The sequence below is a fragment of the Pleurodeles waltl genome, chromosome 3_1 (assembly GCF_031143425.1).
Source record: "Pleurodeles waltl isolate 20211129_DDA chromosome 3_1, aPleWal1.hap1.20221129, whole genome shotgun sequence".
NCBI classification, from domain to species: Eukaryota; Metazoa; Chordata; class Amphibia; order Caudata; family Salamandridae; genus Pleurodeles; species Pleurodeles waltl.
Genome location: NC_090440.1, coordinates 1776612498 through 1776632749, shown reverse-complemented (window position 1 = coordinate 1776632749; position 20252 = coordinate 1776612498). Strand labels below are relative to the sequence as shown.

At 43.4% G+C, this 20252-nt stretch overlaps 1 protein-coding gene across 1 annotated transcript in view; it reads left to right on the top strand.

Annotated features, from left to right (window-relative positions):
• The window catches only part of IGF2BP2 (insulin like growth factor 2 mRNA binding protein 2), a 479778-nt gene that overhangs the window by 324065 nt on the left and 135461 nt on the right, over positions 1-20252 (top strand). Inside the window, exon 13 of the mRNA XM_069225797.1 lies at positions 3918-3992. Coding sequence (XP_069081898.1) covers positions 3918-3992 — 75 coding nt within the window. The remainder of the gene's footprint in view (positions 1-3917; positions 3993-20252) is intronic.

Genomic DNA, 20252 nt, shown 5'->3' with positions numbered 1-20252 from the left:
CCAATCAAATACAACCATTACATGCCTCTACTAAAGACATAGTAGGATACTTACTACATTTGCAAAAAGCAAATCTCGCTTTTTCATCTATAAAAATACACCTCGCAGCAATATCTGCTTACCTACAAACTACTCATTCATCGTCTCTATTTAGAATACCAGTTATTAAAGCATTCATAGAAGGGCTAAAAAGAATTATACCACCAAGAACACCACCAGTTCCTTCATGGAATCTTAACATCGTCTTAACAAGACTCATGGGTCCACCTTTCGAACCCATGCATTCCTGTGAAATGCAATATCTAACCTGGAAGGTCGCATTTCTCATTGCAATCACATCCCTCAGAAGAGTAAGTGAAATACAGGCATTTACCATACAAGAACCATTTATTCAAATACACAACAATAAAATAGTTCTAAGAACAAATCCAAAATTTCTGCCAAAGGTAATCTCACCATTCCATTTAAATCAAACAGTAGAATTGCCAGTGTTCTTCCCACAACCAAATTCTGTGGCTGAAAGGGCACTACATACATTAGACATCAAAAGAGCACTAATGTATTACATTGACAGAACAAAGCTAATCAGGAAAACAAAACAACTGTTCATAGCTTTTCAAAAACCACACATAGGAAATCCAATCTCTAAACAAGGCATTGCTAGATGGATAGTCAGATGTATTCAAACATGCTATCTTAAAGCCAAAAGAGAATTGCCTATTACACCAAAGGCACACTCAACCAGAAAGAAAGGTGCTACAATGGCCTTTCTAGGAAACATTCCTATGAGCGAAATATGTAAGGCTGCAACCTGGTCTACGCCTCATACGTTTACTAAACACTACTGTGTAGACGTACTAAATGCACAACAAGCTACAGTGGGCCAAGCTGTACTAAGAACATTATTCCATACTACTTCAACTCCTACAGGCTAAACCACCGCTTTTAGGGGAGGTAACTGCTTTATAGTCTATGCCAAACATGTGTATCTGCAGCAACATATGCCATCGAACTGAAAATGTCACTTACCCAGTGTACATCTGTTCGTGGCATTAGTCGCTGCAGATTCACATGTACCCTCCCACCTCCCCGGGAAGCCTGTAGCCGTTTAGAAGTAGATCATAAATCTTAAACATCTGAACATTTGTAAATAATTATTATAAACTCTTAACGTACATACATATTCACTCCATTGCATGGGCACTATTTATACCAAACAACTCCATCCTCACCCTCTGCGGGGAAAACAATCTAAGATGGAGTCCACGCCCATGCGCAATGGAGCCGAAGAGGGAGGAGTCCTTCGGTCCCGTGACCAAAAAGACTTCTTCGAAGAAAAACAACTTGTAATACTCCGAGCCCAACACCAGGCAGCAGACTGTGCCAAACATGTGAATCTGCAGCGACTAATGCCACGAACAGATGTACACTGGGTAAGTGACATTTTCATTCTTCGCTGTTAAAATCTCAAAAGTTTGAAACTGACCTTTAGTGGCATAATGTGTTTATTATTCATTTCCAATCATATGCCACACTTTTCTTCCCAATTCTTCACATTGTTTAGAGCCAGTCTTGCAGAACCCTTAATTTTACCATTAGTTTCTGGATGGAGCAGATCGGATGTTATGTGCTACTTTATTTCCTGTGAGATCAAACGTGCAACATTGTCTCCAGTCCATTTTAGGATTATTCTCCATTAAATTCACTCTCCAAAAATGCAGTCACTTGGGTACACAATTCGTCACACACACCTCAGGCCAGTACAGATCTACTGTTGACAAAAAATACTTAACATAGCCATTCCACAAATTCACAGGTGTAGTATGTTTAGACCAACCTTCTCCCATTGTCCATTAGTTAATTACACAAGGATAGAAGGTATTGTAAAGATATGTGGGCTCTCGTCCATTTGTAAAAACTACAAAACTGCTGACAGCTCTTACCACAGCCCTGTGTGCCTTCCAATAACTCCCTGGCATTTCTGTGAAATATAGTAGGTTGCTCCTCATGAGCTGCCTTTACCAATCTCTCCTACTCGAGAGGGGAACATGATTATCCTCCCATTAACATACCTTCTTGCATGCAGGGCTTCCCCTTTTCCAATTAGGACCTCTTTATTCCTTCCTGAATTCTTCTGTTCTCTGGCTTTCTTTACCCATATACTTCACTACTGCCGAAATTCGCAACAATCTGTCAGTGTCTTTAGTGGCTAGTAAACTTTGAAAATTATGGAGTGCAATAACATCATCTACGAATGCCATCTACCAAGCAAGATTAGCATTCCAATGCCAAATGGTGCCTTATGCAGCTCACTTTTCACATAAATTAGCTAAAAGTCCTTAGCATACATATAAATCCCCAGGCCCACTAATGGGGTATTGTGGGCCATCCTCCATAGAAATCCTTGAACATATAGGCCGTCATTATGACTTTGGCAGTCTTCCAGGAAGACCGCCAAAGTCCCAGGCGCCAGTAGACCGCCAGTGCTGGCGGTCTCCCTCCCACCATATCACAGGTACTGCTAGATTTCCGTCACACTTTGGGTGGAAATCCGGCAGTAGTCGTGCTGGTGGGCGGAGGCGCTCTGGCGGTTCCACCACCGGCCCCTCCAGTAGGACACCGCCCACCATATTATTGTCCATAATACGGCCTGGCAGTGTCCTGCTGGCGGGGCGCTGCCAGCTGTGGAAGCACCCCTTCCCGTTCCCTGCCGGACGACCTGCTCCCTGGAACAGGTAAGTTGATCGCCCGACAGGGGAGGTGGGTTGGGATGGTGGGGGGGTGTTGTGTGTGTGTGTGGTGTGTGTGTGTGTGCATGAATGTTTGTATACGTGGTTGTATGCGTTTATGAATGTTGAAGTGGTGCATGTCTGCATGTAAGTGTATGTATGAGTATGCATGTTTGGATGGGTGTGTGAGTATGCATGCTTGTATAAATGTTGTGAATGTGTATATGGGTGCATGCTTGAATGCGTGTATGAATGTTGTGAATGCATGTATGGATGCATGCTTGAATGTGTGTCTGAATGTTTTGAATGTGTGTATGGATGCATGTATGTGAGTGTAGGTGAATGAGTGTGTGCGTGTGGGTCTCTGTGTTCATGTATGCGGGGAGGTGGGGGGTGCTGTTGCTGAAAGAGGTGCGGAGAGGGGGTTGCTGTGGCTGACGGTGGTGTGGGGGGGTGTATACTTGCTAGACAGGGTGCAGGGGAGCCGTCTACATATGACAGGGAAGAAATTCCCTTTGACTGGTAGCCTTTCCGCCATGGTTTTCATGGCAGTGCTACCGCCGTGGAAATCATGGTGGAAAGCCGGCTCCTAATACCGCCGGCAGTCTTCTGTGGACCGCTGGGTCAGAGTTAATCATCTCTTGCCCGGCGGTTCCAACCGCCATGGCGGTATGAGTGGAGATGTGGCGGGTTGGCACACTCATAATGTAGCGGTCTGCACCGCCAGCCTGTTGGAGGTGGGATCGCCACATTTACCCTGGCAGTCAAAAGACCGCCAGGGTCAAAATGACCACCATAGTGTCAAAGGGTGCATTTTCAGAAACTCTGGGTCACACATATCTTCACTTCTACATTTTACCACTTTCTTTTTTTTACAACCTGCCCCTTCCATAGAAAGTCTCAATAATATGGTATAATCGAGGACATACTCATAAGAGGCATGAAGTGAACTAGTGTTGTAGTTAGGCGCGTGTAACATTCACATTTTTTATTCCAAAGATTTTAATAGCCTATCTAATAGAAAGCTGGCTTGCAAACCAGCCACAGCTTTGGGAAACAAGTTTGGCATCATGATCAAATATGTATCAATCTTCTTTTTTGTCTTAGTAATATGCTGACAATTTAAGGCTAGCACTTTTACATCATGGAGGAGTTTAATAGTAGTTCTTTCTGCTTATGTGTCCCCAGATTGCCCCTGCCGAAGGTCCTGATGCCTGTGAAAGAATGGTAATTATAATTGGACCTCCAGAAGCCCAATTTAAGGTACATGAAAACATCTTGTTTTTATTTTATATATATGCTTGATGGCATATGTAGCTGCAGATACACATGCTGTGCATACTTCTGCCATCTAGTGTTGCGCTCGGAGTGTTACAAGTTGTTTTTCTTAGAAGAAGTGTTTTTGAGTCACAGGATCGAGTGACTCCTCCTCTTTGGCTCCATTGCGCATGGGCATCGACTCCATCTTAGATTGTTTTCTTTCCGCCATCGGGTTCGGACGTGTTTCCTTTCGCTCTAATAGTTAGATTCGGAAAACCTTCAAAAGGCTTCATTTCTCGTCGGTATTGTTTCGATCGCGTTACACCTTCGATAGACACTTCGGTACTGTCGAACAAACATCTCTACTCGCCCTTCGGGGGCGCGCGCCCCACTTGGGCCTAGTCGGGCTGACCGCGTGGAAGCCTCTTGGATCAGACTCCATTCCGATTCTGTCCTTGGTGCCACGCTAAATTCCTTTACACAGACCAGCACCTCGTCAGTAATCTCTGCCTTTCCCCCGACCATCGGGAAGAAAATTGCGAGGCCTGCAGATTCTTCTGGTCAAAAAAGACACTTCAGGATAGAAGAGCATGGCGTCAAAAATCTTCGAACATCTCGACATCGAAGAGGAAGAGAATATGCAGACCGCAGTCTCCGTTTGAAGATCTGACTTCGACCAAGACTCCGAGGAGGACAGACCGGTCACGGCAGGACAGCACATGAGTACGCCTGCCCCTGTACCATCTAAGCCAAAACATAAGGCCTTGGGGACGCCACTCCCGGAAGGCCATGGCTCAACCCGAAGGAAGACGCTCGGTGACCAACCCACCAGTTCGACACCGAAAAGGCCACTTCTCCGAAGCCATCGGAGTTGATCCAAAGCTCCGTCTCCGAACTGAGCAAACACCGCTCTTCCAATTCCAAATCTCGTAAATCATTTTTGGAACCGAGACCATCCTCAACCCTATCTTTTTCGATACTGAAAAAACAGCTTCGTAACTGAAAAGACCTGGTTATACTGAGGAGCATGGACTTTCAAAAATACTTAGAGAAAGCCATAAATCTACTGAGGCGGAATCACAAATACAACCAATCATGGAAGTAATGCATGAAAGGCAAGCCAGGATTCATATCCATAAAGAAACTGGCAGAATATTAACTGCACCTCCTCCAAAACCAAAGTGGAAATTAGCCTTTCAGGAGGAATTGGACACTACACAGCCACCAGCTAAAGTGCCAAAAGGAGAGACCTTTACCCCCTCAATTTTCTCCTCCTCAGTTTCCTCCTCACTCTCCACATTTACATATCTCTCCTCCTGTCAGTCCTACACCTATGCAGTCACCATCACACTCATTTGATTCCCAGCAGGATGATGTCGCCCTAAGTGGGAAGGGTATGCCCAGACGTGGGTCCCGTGCTTCCCATGCCACTGGATTCAAGCTAGCCTGGCTGATGAGGGGTGAAACCCCGAAACCGGTCCCAGGATGCTTGTTTCCAGTCCAGGGAAGACCTGGCCTAGCAGTTCGGGCTGGACTGTTCCCATGGGGAACAGGGTCAAGACTGATTTGCATATGGCTGGGTCCAAACTGGAATGGCATGGGCAGCAAAAAAATGATGGATTAAACCCAGATCTGTGACTGGGGGTGAATGTTTGACAATGTTCAGCATTCCGTCCATCACTTGTTGTTTTTGCATCTTTATGATCCAGACCTCATTCCAGACAATAACCCGGATTGCTATCCCTCTAAGCCTTCACAACCAGAGGATAGTACAGGTTACAATCAAGTGATAGCTAGGGCGGCAGCAACTTCCCTTAGGGCGGCTACAAGATCTTGACCCCTATGATATGAATCCTTTTGTTGGCAGTGAACTGTATACTATCTTAAGTCATGTGAAATCTGTGTGCAAAGAGGCTGGAAGTGCTGATTGAAAATCTGGTTACAGGCTGGCTAGCACATAATGTTTGTCATGATATGTGCGCAGGCTTGTGTTCCTACAAGAGTTTGTTATCCTATTGCTGATGCAAGATGTAATGTTTCTTATGTATTGAAAATACTAATAAACAGATGTTAAAAAAAAAAATAGCTAGGGCGGCAGCGTATCATAACGTCACCATGCACACTGAACCATTAGAGGATAATTTTTTGTTTAATACACTCTCCTCCAAGCGTGCAACATATCAGTCGCTCCCTATGCTCGCCGGCATGCTAAAACATGCTGACCAAATATCTAGTGAGCCTATAAAAGCAAGAATAATTACTCCTAGAGTAGAAAAAAAATATAAGCCACCTCCTTCAGATCCTGTCTATGTTACTTATCAACTACCTCCAGACTCAGTAGTGATAAGTGCTGCCAGGAAGAGGGCAAACTCACAGTCATCAGGTGATGCACCCTCCACCAGACAAAGAGAGTAGGAAGTTTGATGCTGCAGGGAAAAGGGTGTCATCTCAGGCAGCCAACCAATGGAGAATAGCCAACTCACAGGAGTTGTTGGCTAGATATGACAGGGCCCATTGGGACGATATGAAAGATATAATTCAGCATCTCCCCAAAGAACAGCAAAAGAGGGCTCAGCAGATAGTGTAGGAAGGGCAAGCTATCACTAACAACCAGATTAGGTCTGCCCTAGACTCAGCAGATACAGCGGCCAGAAGCATCAACACTGCTGTAACTATAAGAAGGCATGCGTGGCTTAGGTCCTCCGGATTCAAACCTGAAATCCAACAGGCAGTGTTGAATATGCCATTCAACAAGAAACAGCTTTTCGGCCCAGAGGTCGACACTGCTATAGAAAAAATACATAAGGATTCAGACACCGCAAAAGCCATAGGTGCACTATACACCACACAATACAGGGGATCCTTTCGCAAACCCCAGTTTAGGGGTGGATTTAGGGCTCAAACTGCAGAGGCATCCGCATCACAGCCAAAGCCGGCCTACCAACCTCAATACCAAGGAGGTGGTTTTAAAAGCACATAGCCAGTACCCCAGAGGCAGGGGAAAATATCAAACATCTAAACAAGCCTCAAAACAAAGTAAACAGTGACTTGTGCCATTCCTTTCCAATCCACACCTCCCCTGTGGAAGACTCCAAAAGTTCCACAACAATTGGCTAAACATTACCACAGACAACTGGGTATTATCAGTTATCCGCAGTGGCTATTGCCTAGAATTGATACAAACTCCACCAAACATTCCACCAAAACCACACAAACTATCCACAGACCATATCACTCTGTTACAGGAAGAAGTCAAATCTCTATTACTCAAACAAGCAATAGAAGCCATGCCACAAAATCAAGTAGGGACAGGAGTTTACTCACTGTTTTTCCTCATTCCCAAAAAGGATGGCACCCGAAGGCCAATATTAGATCTTAGGACCCTCAATCTTTACATCCTGTCAGAACACTTTCACATGGTAACTCCACAGGATGTTATCCACTACTTCAAAAACACGATTTCATGGCAACATTAGACCTCAAAGATGCGTTTTTTCATATACCCATCCATCCTGCACACAGAAAATATCTCAGGTTTGTCATTCAAGGAAAGCACAATCAGTTCAAGGTGTTACCCTTTGGAATAACAGTAGCTCCAAGGGTATTCACAAAGTGCCTAGCGGTAGTCGCATCCTACCTAAGGAGACCTCACATACATGTCTTTCCATATCTAGACAATTGGCTGATAAAATCAAACAGTCGTACGCAGTGTCAAAACCATGCACATTATGTAATACAAACCCTGCACATGCTAGGGTTCTCAATAAATTACCATACGTCACAACTACAGCCTGCGCAAATACAACAGTATTTATGGTCAATACTAAATTCTCAAAAAGCGCTTGCAGGTCCAAATACGCAGAGAATACAAGCATTCCGGAATATAATAGCACAAATACAGACAGGTCAACAGTACACTGTCAAATTTGTCATGAAAATATTAGGGATAATGGCATCATGTATTGCAATTGTTCCACATGCAAGACTAAACATGCGGCCCTTGCAACAGTGCCTTGCACAACGATGGTCACAAGCACAGGGTCAACTTCAAGATCTAGTGTTGATAGACCGCCAAACATACATGTCCCTTCAGTGGTGGAATTCCACAAATCTAAACAAAGGGCGGCCATTTCAAGACACTGTGCCTTAGACCATAATTACAACAGAAGCATCAATGATTGGCTGGGGAGCTCACCTTAATAATCACAACATCCAAGGACAATGGGATGCCCAACACAAACAGCTACACATAAATCACTTAAGGTTGTTAGCTGTTTTCCTAGCACTCAAAGCGTTTCAGCCTCTCCTCATTCACAAGAATGTCCTCATCAAAACGGACAACATGACCACCATGTATTACCTAAACAAACAGGGAGGGACACATTCGTCCCAGCTCTCCCTCCTAACTCAAAAAATTTGGAAATGGGCAATACACAGCCAAATTCACCTGGTATCACAATACATTCCAGGGATACACAATCAATTAGCAGATGTTCTCAGCCGAAATCATCAGCAGACACACAAGTGGGAGATTCACCCTCAAGTACTCAAAAAATACTTTCAACAATAGGGAACACCAGACATAGATCTGTTCGCCACAACCGAAAACGCAAAATGCCAAAACTTCGCATCCAGATAACCATATCCCCTATCCAAGGGCAATGCTCTATGGATCACTTGGTCAGGGATATTTGTTTACACTTCCCCCCCCTCCCACTCATTCCATTTCTAGTCAGTAAATTGTGTCAAAACACACTCAATCTGATACTCATAGCGCCAACGTGGGCACGTCAGCTGTGGTACACAACACTATTAGACCTGTCAGTAGTACCACACTCCAAACTCCCGAACAGACCAGACCTGTTAACACAAAACAAAGGGCAAATCAGGCACCCAAATCCCAACACACTCAATCTGGCGATTTGGCTCCTGAGGTCATAGAATTTGGGTATTTACAACTACCAACAGAATGTTTGGAAGTAATTAAGCAAGCAAGAAAACCCACTACTAGACAGTGCTATGCGAACAAATGGAAAAGATTTGTTTATTACTGTCAATCTAAACAAATTGCCCCTCTTTCAGCATCAATACAAGATATTGTATGCTATTTACTTCATTTACAAAAATAAAATTTAGCATTCTCTTCCATAAAAATACATTTCAATGCAATTTCCGCATATTTGCAAAATGAACAGCACAGCTCTTAGAGTACCTGTGATCAAAGCCTTCATGGAAGGCTTAAAACGCATCATTCCACCCAGAACACCCCCAGTTCCTTTGTGGAATTTAAACATAGTGCTTACGTGACTTTGAGCCTATGCACTCATGTCAGATACAATTCTTAACATGCAAGGTTGCCCTCCTAGTTGCAATTACATCATTGCGAAGAGTTAGCGAAATTCAAGCTTTCACTATTCAGGAAACGTTCATACAAGTACACAAACATAAAGTCGTACTGTGAACTAACCCTAAATTTCTTCCTAAAGTAGTATCACCTTTTCATATCAATCAAACAGTGGAACTACCAGTCTTCTTCCTACAGCCAGATTATGTGGCAGAAAGAGCTCTACATTCATTAGACATTAAAAGAGCTCTAATGTACTACATAGATAGAACAAAACCATTCAGGAAAACTAAACAGCTATTTGTAGCTTTTCAAAAACCTCATACTGGTAACCCCATTTCAAAACAAGGTTTAGCAAGATGGATAGTAAGATGCATCCAAACATGTTACCTTGAAGCTAAAAGACAACTCTTAGTTGCTTCTAAAGCACATTCCACCAGGAAGAAAGGTGCTACAATGGCCTTCTGAGGAAACATACCAATGGCTGAAATATGTAGGGCAGCTACTTGGTCAACACCACATACATTTACTAAACACTATTGTGTAGATGTTTTAGCAGCACAGCAAGCCACAGTAGGTCAAGCTGTACTAAGAACATTATTTCAAACAACTTCAATGCCTACAGGCTAACCACCGCTTTTTATGGGAGGACTAACTGTTTTGTAGTCTATGCACAGCTTGTGTATCTGCAGCTACACATGCCATCGAACGGAAAATGTCACTTACCCAGTGTACATCTGTTCGTGGCATGTTCCGCTACAGATTCACATGCACCCTCCCACCTCCCCGGAAGCCTGTAGTCGTTTAAGTTAAACAACACTTGTACATATGTAGATATATATTTAACATTCCATTAGCATGGACATCTCTTTTCTTTATACTCTGTCACTCCTGCCTGACCCTCTGCGGGAAAACAATCTAACATGGAGTTGATGCCCATGTGCAATGGAGCCAAGAGGAGGAGTCACTCGATCCCGTGACTCAAAAACACTTCTTCGAAGAAAAACAACTTGTAACACTCCGAGCCCAACACTAGATGGCAGAAGTATGCAAAGCATGTGAATCTGCAGCGGAATATGCCACAAACAAATGTACATTGGATAAGTGACATTATATATATTTTATATATATATATATATATATATATATATGTTCGATGGCATGTGTAGCTGCAGATTCACATGCTGTGCACATCCCGCCATCTGGTGTTGGGCTCGGAGTGTTACAAGTTGTTTTTCTTCGAAGAAGTCTTTTCGAGTCACGAGACCGAGGGACTCCTCCCATTTCGACTCCATTGCGCATGGGCGTCGACTCCATCTTAGATTGTTTTTTTTCCGCCATCGGGTTCGGACGTGTTCCTTTTCGCTCCGTGTTTCGGGTCGGAAAGTTAGTTAGAATCTCGGAAAAAACGTCAGTATTGTTTGCGTTCGGTATCGGGTTAGTTACAACAGATTGACACCGAATTTAGAAGAGTTCCGGTGGCCCTTCGGGTTTTTTTTTCGATCCCCCGTCGGGGCCTGGTCTGCCCGGCCACGTGTGAATTCAAGGCTGATGGAACGGACCCCATTCCGCTTCTGTCCAAAATGCCATAACAAGTATCCGTATACGGATCAGCATCTGGTCTGTAACTTGTGCTTGTCCCCAGAGCACAAGGAAGATACTTGTGAGGCCTGTCGAGCGTTTCGGTCCAGAAAGACGTTAAGAGACCGAAGAGCCAGAAGACTGCAGATGGCGTCGACGCCGACAGAACAAGAGCGTTTCGAGGAAGAAGAGGAAGCTTTCTCTATCCAAGAGTCGGACTCGAAAGAGCTCGAGGCCGAAGAAACGCCGAAAACCGTGAGTAAGACGTCGAAACATAAGACTCACGAGAAGTAAACAAAAGCCCAGGGGACGCCACCGCCAACAGGCCATGGCTTAACCCAAACAAGCGGTGACCGAGCCAAGGCACCGAAAAAGGGCACGCTGGTGTCGAAGTCATCCGACTCCGGTCGAGATACCGCCACACAGCAATCTCGGACCCGAGACATCGGCTCCGAGAAATTTCGGCACCGTCACAGCGGCACCGAACAAATTCGGCATCGAGACACCACCACGCCAAAAATTACAAAGGTTTCTTCGGAGCCTAAAAAGACCTCCGAAAAAGTTTTGGTTCCGAAACATCCAGCCTCGGAGCCGAAAACAGGTTCCTATACAGAGGAACAAGGATTGGCCTCCCAAATGAAAAAACATAGATTTGGAGAGGAACTTCAAGCTGTAGAGCCAGACTATACTCAAAGGAGGCTCCACATTCATCAAGACACAGGGAAGATAACCACTCTTCCTCCAATTAAGATAAAAAGAAAACTTGCCTTTCACGAAAAGGACAAGGAGCCACAGGCAAAGGTGGCAAAGAAAACAACTCCACCACCTTCTCCACCACCATCAGTGCACACATCACCAGTAGCAACTCCTCCACTGATGCACTCCCCGACTCATACTGCCATGAGTTAAGATGATCCCGATGCATGGGACCTTTACGATGCTCCAGTATCGGACAACAGCCCAGACTCGTACCCTACCAGGCCGTCCCCTCCTGAGGACAGTACATCTTACACACAGGTGATCGCAAGGGCAGCTGCTTTCCATAACGTCACCTTGCATTCAGAACCAATTGAGGATGACTTCTTGTTTAACACGCTAACCTCCACTCATAGCCAGTACAAAAGACTACCTATGCTCCCAGGAATGCTAAAACATTCAAAACAAATCTTTCAAGATCCTGTTAAAGGCCGAGCCATAACTCCAAGAGTGGAGAAAAAATACAAGCCACCGCCAACAGATCCTGTTTATATTACAACGCAGTTAACTCCAGACTCAGTAGTTGTCGGGGCAGCTCGTAAGAGAGCAAACTCTCATACCTCGGGAGACGCACCACCTCCAGACAAAGAGAGTCGCAAATTTGATGCTGCAGGCAAAAGGGTTGCAGCACAAGCAGCAAACCAATGGCGCATTGCCAATTCACAAGTGCTTTTGGCAAGATATGACAGAGCGCACTGGGATGAGATGCAACATTTGATAGAACACTTGCCCAAGGAGTTCCAAAAAAGAGCACAACAAGTGGTGGAAGAAGGACAAAGTATCTCTAATAATCAGATACGGTCTTCAATGAATGCAGCAGATACGGCTGCAAGGACAGTAAATACTGCAATAACAATAAGAAGGCACGCATGGCTCCACACGTCAGGTTTCAAGCCAGAAATTCAACAAGCCGTGCTAAATATGCCATTTAATGAACAGCAGTTGTTTGGGCCGGAAGTCGACACTGCTATTGAGAAACTCAAGGAGGACACTGATACGGCAAAAGCCATGGGCGCACTCTACTCCCCGCAGAGCAGAGGCACCTTTCGCAAAACACCTTTTAGGGGAGGGTTTCGAGGACAACCTACAGAAACCACAATATCACAAACAAGGCCCACTTACCAAAGCCAATATCAGCGGGGAAGTTTTCGGGGGCAATATAGAGGGGGACAATTCCAAAGAGGTAGAGGAAAATTCCAAAGCCCCAAAAGTCCTCAAAATAAGCAGTGACTCACAAGTCACCCATCCCCATCACATAACACCTGTGGGGGGAAGATTAAGCCAATTTTACAAACATTGGAAGGAGATAACAACAGATACTTGGGTACTAGCAATTATCCAGTATGGTTATTGCATAGAATTTCGAGAATTCCCTCCAACAGTCCCACCGAAAACACACAGTATGTCGAAACAACATATAAATCTTCTAGGATTAGAAGTTCAAGCATTGCTCCAAAAAGACGCAATAGAATTAGTACCAAAACAAGAACTAAACACAGGAGTTTACTCACTGTACTTTCTAATACCCAAAAAAGACAAAACTCTAAGACCTATACTAGATCTCAGAATATTAAATACATACATCAAATCAGACCACTTTCACATGGTTACATTACAAGAAGTAATCCCACTGCTCAAACAACAAGACTACATGACAACACTGGATCTAAAGGATGCATATTTCCATATACCAATACATCCTTCACACAGAAAGTACCTAAGGTTTGTATTCCAAGGGATACATTACCAATTTAAAGTGTTGCTATTCGGAATAACAACTGCACCAAGAGTTTTTACAAAATGTCTAGCAGTAGTAGCTGCACATATCAGAAGGCAGCAAATACATGTGTTCCCGTACCTAGACGATTGGTTAATCAAAACCAACACGCAAAAACAGTGTTCACGACACACAAATTACGTCATAGAAACCCTACACAAACTAGGTTTCTCAATCAATTACTCAAAGTCACACCTTCTGCCGTGTCAAACACAGCAATACCTAGGAGCAACAATCAACATAGTAAAAGGGATTGCCACTCCAAGTCCACAAAGAGTCCAAACATTCCAAAATGTAATACAAGCCATGTATCCAAACCAGATGATACAGGTCAAATTAGTAATGAAACTCGTAGGCATGATGTCCTCATGCATAGCCATTGTCCCAAACGCAAGGTTGCACATGCGGCCCTTACAACAGTGCCTAGCATCACAGTGGTCACAAGCACAGGGTCAACTTCTAGATCTGGTGTTGATAGACCGCCAAACATACATCTCGCTTCAATGGTGGAACAGTATAAATTTAAACAAAGGGCGGCCTTTTCAAGACCCAGTGCCACAATGCGTAATAACAACAGATGCATCCATGACAGGGTGGGGAGCACACCTCAATCAGCACAGCATCCAAGGACAATGGAACATTCAGCAAAAACAGTTTCATATAAACCACTTAGAACTGTTAGCGGTGTTTCTAGCTCTGAAAGCATTTCAACCCATATTAACCCACAAATACACTCTTGTCAAAACAGACAACATGACAACAGTGTATTACCTAAACAAACAAGGAGGAACACACTTGACACAGTTGTGTCTCCTAACACAAAAAATATGGCATTGGGTGATTCACAACCACATTCGCCTAATAGCACAATTTATTCCAGGGATTCAGAATCAGTTAGCAGACAATCTCTCTCGGGATCACCAACAGATCCACGAATGGGAAATTCACCCCCAAATACTGAACACTTACTTCAAAATGTGGGGAACGCCACAAATAGATCTATTTGCAACAAAAGAAAACTCAAAATGCCAAAACTTCGCATCCAGGTACCCACAACATCAGTCTCAGGGCAATGCACTATGGATGAACTGGTCAGGGATATTTGCATACGCTTTTCCCCCTCTCCCACTTCTTCCATATCTAGTAAACAAGTTGAGTCAAAATAAACTCAAACTCATACTAATAGCACCAACATGGGCAAGGCAACCGTGGTATACAACACTACTAGACCTTTCAGTAGTACCTCTTATCAAACTGCCAAACAGAACAGATCTGTTAACACAACACAAACAGATCAGACATCCAAATCCAGCATCGCTGAATCTAGCAATTTGGCTCCTGAAATCCTAGAATTCGGGCACTTAGACCTCACACAGGAATGTATGGAGGTCATAAAACAGGCTAGAAAACCTACGACTAGACACTGTTATGCTAATAAGTGGAAAAGATTTGTTTATTACTGCCATAATAATCAAATTCAATCCTTTACACGCATCTGCAAAAGAGATAGTAGGATACTTACTACATTTGCAAAAATCTAAACTAGCTTTCTCTTCCATTAAAATACATCTTACGGCAATTTCAGCTTACCTGCAAATTACGCACTCAACTTCATTATTTAGGATACCAGTCATAAAAGCATTTATGGAAGGCCTAAAGAGAATTATACCACCAAGAACACCACCAGTTCCTTCATGGAACCTCAACATTGTCTTAACACGACTCATGGGTCCACCTTTTAAGCCCATGCACTCTTGTGAAATGCAATACTTAACGTGGAAAGTTGCATTTTTAATTGCCATCACATCTCTAAGAAGAGTGAGTGAGATTCAAGCATTTACCATTCAAGAACCATTTATTCAAATACACAAAAATAAAGTTGTTCTACGGACCAATCCTAAATTTTTACCAAAAGTAATCTCACCGTTCGACTTGAATCAAACGGTAGAATTACCAGTGTTCTTCCCACAGCCAGATTCGGTAGCTGAAAGAGCACTACATACATTAGACATCAAAAGAGCACTAATGTACTACATTGACAGAACAAAACTAATTCGAAAGACAAAACAACTATTTGTCGCCTTTCAAAAACCTCATACAGGAAATCCTATTTCAAAACAAGGCATTGCTAGATGGATAGTTAAGTGCATTCAAACCTGCTATCTTAAAGCTAAAAGAGAACTGCCTATTACACCAAAGGCACACTCAACCAGAAAGAAAGGTGCTACCATGGCCTTTCTAGGAAATATTCCAATGAACGAAATATGTAAGGCAGCAACATGGTCTACGCCTCATACATTTACCAAGCACTACTGTGTAGATGTGTTAACTGCACAACAGGCAACAGTAGGTCAAGCTGTACTAAGAACATTATTTCAAACTACTTCAACTCCTACAGGCTGAACCACCGCTTTTTGGGGAGATAACTGCTTATTAGTCTATGCACAGCATGTGTATCTGCAGCTACACATGCCATCGAACGGAAAATGTCACTTACCCAGTGTACATCTGTTCGTGGCATCAGTCACTGCAGATTCACATGCGCCCACCCGCCTCCCTGGGAGCCTGTAGCCGTTTAGAAGTAGATCTTAAACATTTGTACATTTGTAAATATATTACTTAAAACTTCATTATGTACATACGCATTCACTCCATTGCATGGGCACTATTACTAGCATACACAACTCCTACCTCACCCTCTGCGGGGAAAACAATCTAAGATGGAGTCGACGCCCATGCGCAATGGAGTCGAAATGGGAGGAGTCCCTCGGTCTCGTGACTCGAAAAGACTTCTTCGAAGAAAAACAACTTGTAACACTCCGAGCCCAACACCAGATGGCGGGATGTGCACAGCATGTGAACCTGCAGCGACTAATGCCACAAACAGATGTACACTGGGTAAGTGACATTTTCCATATTTAATGAGTCGTGGCATAATTCTTGCAGTCCTTATTTAAGGAGAAATCTTGCATGCTAAGTTAACTATAGGGATGCTTGTGTACAAAAAATGCATTATTGACTGGTCTACAGGTAGAAATAATATATCTTGTGGAGCCACCTGTGATGTAACAAAGCCTGGGAAGCTTGTACAAAACGAATACAAGTCACTTGTAAGAATGCCGTTGCCAAAGGTACAACAAGCTTTGGCAAAGCTTATAGACCTCAGCAATCTGAGAGCTATAGGTGTTGGCACTGTAAATGCATTTGTGTATGGTTCTGGGGCTGTTTTTATTGATATACACAAATGCATTAACATTGCCAACGCCTATAGCCCTCAGATTGCCACGACCTCTTGGATTTGCCAATGCTTGTTTCATTACTGATGAGAACCCTGCCTGATGAATTACGGTCATCACTGCTGGTAATCTTGTACATGGTGGCCTGGATTGAACTGATAGTGGCCAACGCTTTTCATAATTAAGGCATGCTCATTTGTATGTTTTCAGACAGCTCTCTTCCTTTTGTATATTGAAAAATCAAGGAAACACGTTCCCCAGCTGCAGTGTGTTTATGAAATAATTAACTTAATAGCAAGGTGAATATCTAGGCAGTGTTACAGGTATTGCACGCACATTAGGTCGTACCCACAAACGCACATACCCTTGCTCAGACAAACAAAAACAAACTCAGACATTCAGAGATACACCCAACTCACAAAGATACACCGACACATACACACAAACAGACAATTAGCTACCACATAAACATTTACACATTAACACACACAAGACCCACACCCAGACACTGTCGTACAGAGACACACAGACATCCATGCACATGTTAACGCATTGAGGACATTAATGTTAATGCGCCCTAGAATGCAGAAACTTTTAAAGTAGTATTGTTTCAAGAATTTCTATTCTGCACTACCTCAGCGCATAGCCAATCCTTGTCAGTAGAACTATGACATCACATGTACGTCGAAGCTCACTGGATGCACAGAGTGAATAATTCTCTTAAGGCACTTGTTGGGGGTTGTGCCGTAATACAATGTGCCAATACATTTCAATTTGTCTGCATTTATTGTGATATAGAACTCAAACGCACTACGTTGTTTTAAACACTGTATCAAAAGAAACACATATATCCAGTTTGTCACATTGACTAAACAAGAACTTGAAGGCTATTTAAAAAGAACTAGTGAATACTACTTAAATAGTTTGGATGCAGGCTCAGACGTGCGTATGTCTGTACTGTGAAGCAACCTAGGAGGACAGCCGACGCCGTAGGTGCAGTGACAGAAAGGAAGACGGTGAGAGAAGGACAGAGAAAATGGCACAGTGTAATGTATAGTAAACAGTCGACAACTCGTCAGCTTTGCGAACCAAATACTAATTCTTGCACATTGTACAAGCAGAGAGGAACAGTCCTGCTCAAAAGCAGATTACCATAAATACATTGTGCAGCCCATCATTCGTCCACGGAAAGTGCTCCAAGATGCAGACACAGTCACCCATTTAAAGAAAAAAGTAGTCCTGATACAGTGGCTGAAAAGGGCCACTGTGCAGGTTTAAAAGTAGTTGGGTGGTGCTCTTGGAGGGCTAAATATCAAAAGAGGCATAACTTATGCATGTCATTGACAAATGGGGAGAACCAAAAATGAAGCAACGATCTTGCCAGCAAATGGGAAGCGATGGGCTGTCTGTTAGCACAAACAGTAGATACAGCATTTCTCTGTTCGAGGCATCCCATGCACACCGTCTAGAGCCAAGACCTAAAAAAAGAATCCACATTCAAGTATCAGAATTAGGTAATGGATGAATCCATGCTCAGAGGTCCGGCAGTGAGGACATAGTGATTACCCGTAAGAAGACTCAATGCACCAACAAGAGAATAATATATCTTGCTAACTAGAATGATTGGGCGTCAGTTAAGACATGCTTATCTAAGCACAAGTATATATTAAACTGCAGAAGAATAAATGGTTATTTACATTAGATACCTATTTGGGTTACACTGTATGTACTCCATGTAGTATGCTGCCACCAATGTCCATAAGAAAACAAATTTCAACAGCCTGTCAAGCAGGAATGCTGTGTTGTTTGTACATATGTACATCGAATCCACCTATTTCCAGACTTGTGGGATATATTATCAGGATTGCTGGGTGTGGGAGCATGTTTTTGCACTGCATATAAAAATCATTCAAATGGGAGTCTATTGCACATGTATGACAGTTACCCAACTCTGATCCCGAGCCGTCGGTCTGTAGTGTAAGAACTCCGTGGGCAAGCCGTAGGCCTGAAGGAAGTAATTGGGACGTCTTAGCCTATGTTGAGATCCATGGAGCTAGTTTGATTTTCCGGAGTCATCTCTTCTTCCACTGAAGTTGAGAAAGAGGTTGTGTTAGCTGTGTATGGGACAAAAAATGGCACCTGTCTTTAAAAACAGAAATGCCTTACATGATTAACATTTTGCTGCATCCCTACATTCTTATTGCTCTTCTCTATATACCTGATTATCTCTATATTTAGTCCCTTGAGCATCAACAGTGTCTGTGTTTCCATTGTAATCACCTTCTGCAATTTTCCCTTCGTCAGTATCCTTACTCTGGTATTCTCAAATTTGTGCACTATTTATGTCTTACTAGTGCACTTTTCTTCCTTGGATGGCAATCTTAAAGCCTTAATGGCTAACACTAGTTAACCTTGGTTGTCCAAGTTTCTTCGTTGTTTGAGAATGTTTGTCATGAGTGCTCTAATGTCATTTTCTTACGATTTTGTCATCAGCCCCAGGAGCCCTAAAGAAGGAATGGCAAGGATGGAAAGTATTGTGCTCTTTGTTTTGATGCGCTCAGAAGAAAGCCTCAGGGGTATCCCAGTGAAACCTTAAGGCATTCTTTTATAGGGTAGAATTGCCAATGAAAATTGAAGAATGCAGCTAAAGATACTGACGAGAAATAGAAATGGAGGGAGTTGGAGAAAGACCTATCAAAACAGAATATCATTCGACCTAGTTGACAGAAGTGAGAAAACTGAAGGCCTCTTTTACTGGCTATAATGGGGGTCATCTGGGCCCTGGAGGTCCTCGCTCCTTCCATCGGGCAGAGGATGCAATTTACGATACAATTTGGTGAAAGAGCATTTGCCAGTACAACAGCCACTCTCGGCGAAGATAAGTCAGCTACCATGATGTTGCAGTCCGCGAAGCACACCCCGCAGCCAAGGGACAAACCTCCCCAACCTGAGTTTGTTTCTGAAAAGAAATGTACTTAACATGCATGGATTGTTCTTGGGGACATTTTTCTCTTTTCCTGCCCAGGTTCAGAAAAAATCAGCAACTAGTGCGGTGTCGTAAATATGGCAGGGCATCTGCCATGGAGACCTTTCGGCCCTGTGGCAGATAAGCCTCTGGGTTAAGGTTTACAAACTGTGTAACCAGCGGAGGCTTCCCTTTTCGAAACCCAGCCATTCCCCACCTCCAAATGCGGGAGGGATCCGTGGGTTCACTAGAGCAGCAGCCATGCCAATCTCTGGTAAACTCAGATTACTCCGAATCCTAAATGACCTACTGAGCCACTGTCAGACCCACATTCAGGAACAGACTTGTTTGGAGCACAGATCAAAAAAGAATCTGAGAGGAATAACAGTTATAAGTTCTGAGAGTAGAAACTTCAACTCTGTGGGAGAGCTTAATTGATGGACTTAGCAGTTTACCTTATTCCAAAATTTACAACCATTGTCTAGAAGACTTGGATTATCAGCACTACATTGACATAGGGACATGAGTAGGTGCCTCATGCCCTCCAGATTTTGCATGACACTTTCTGAATGTTTCCAGTGACCTAGTACTTTTGCTAGCATAG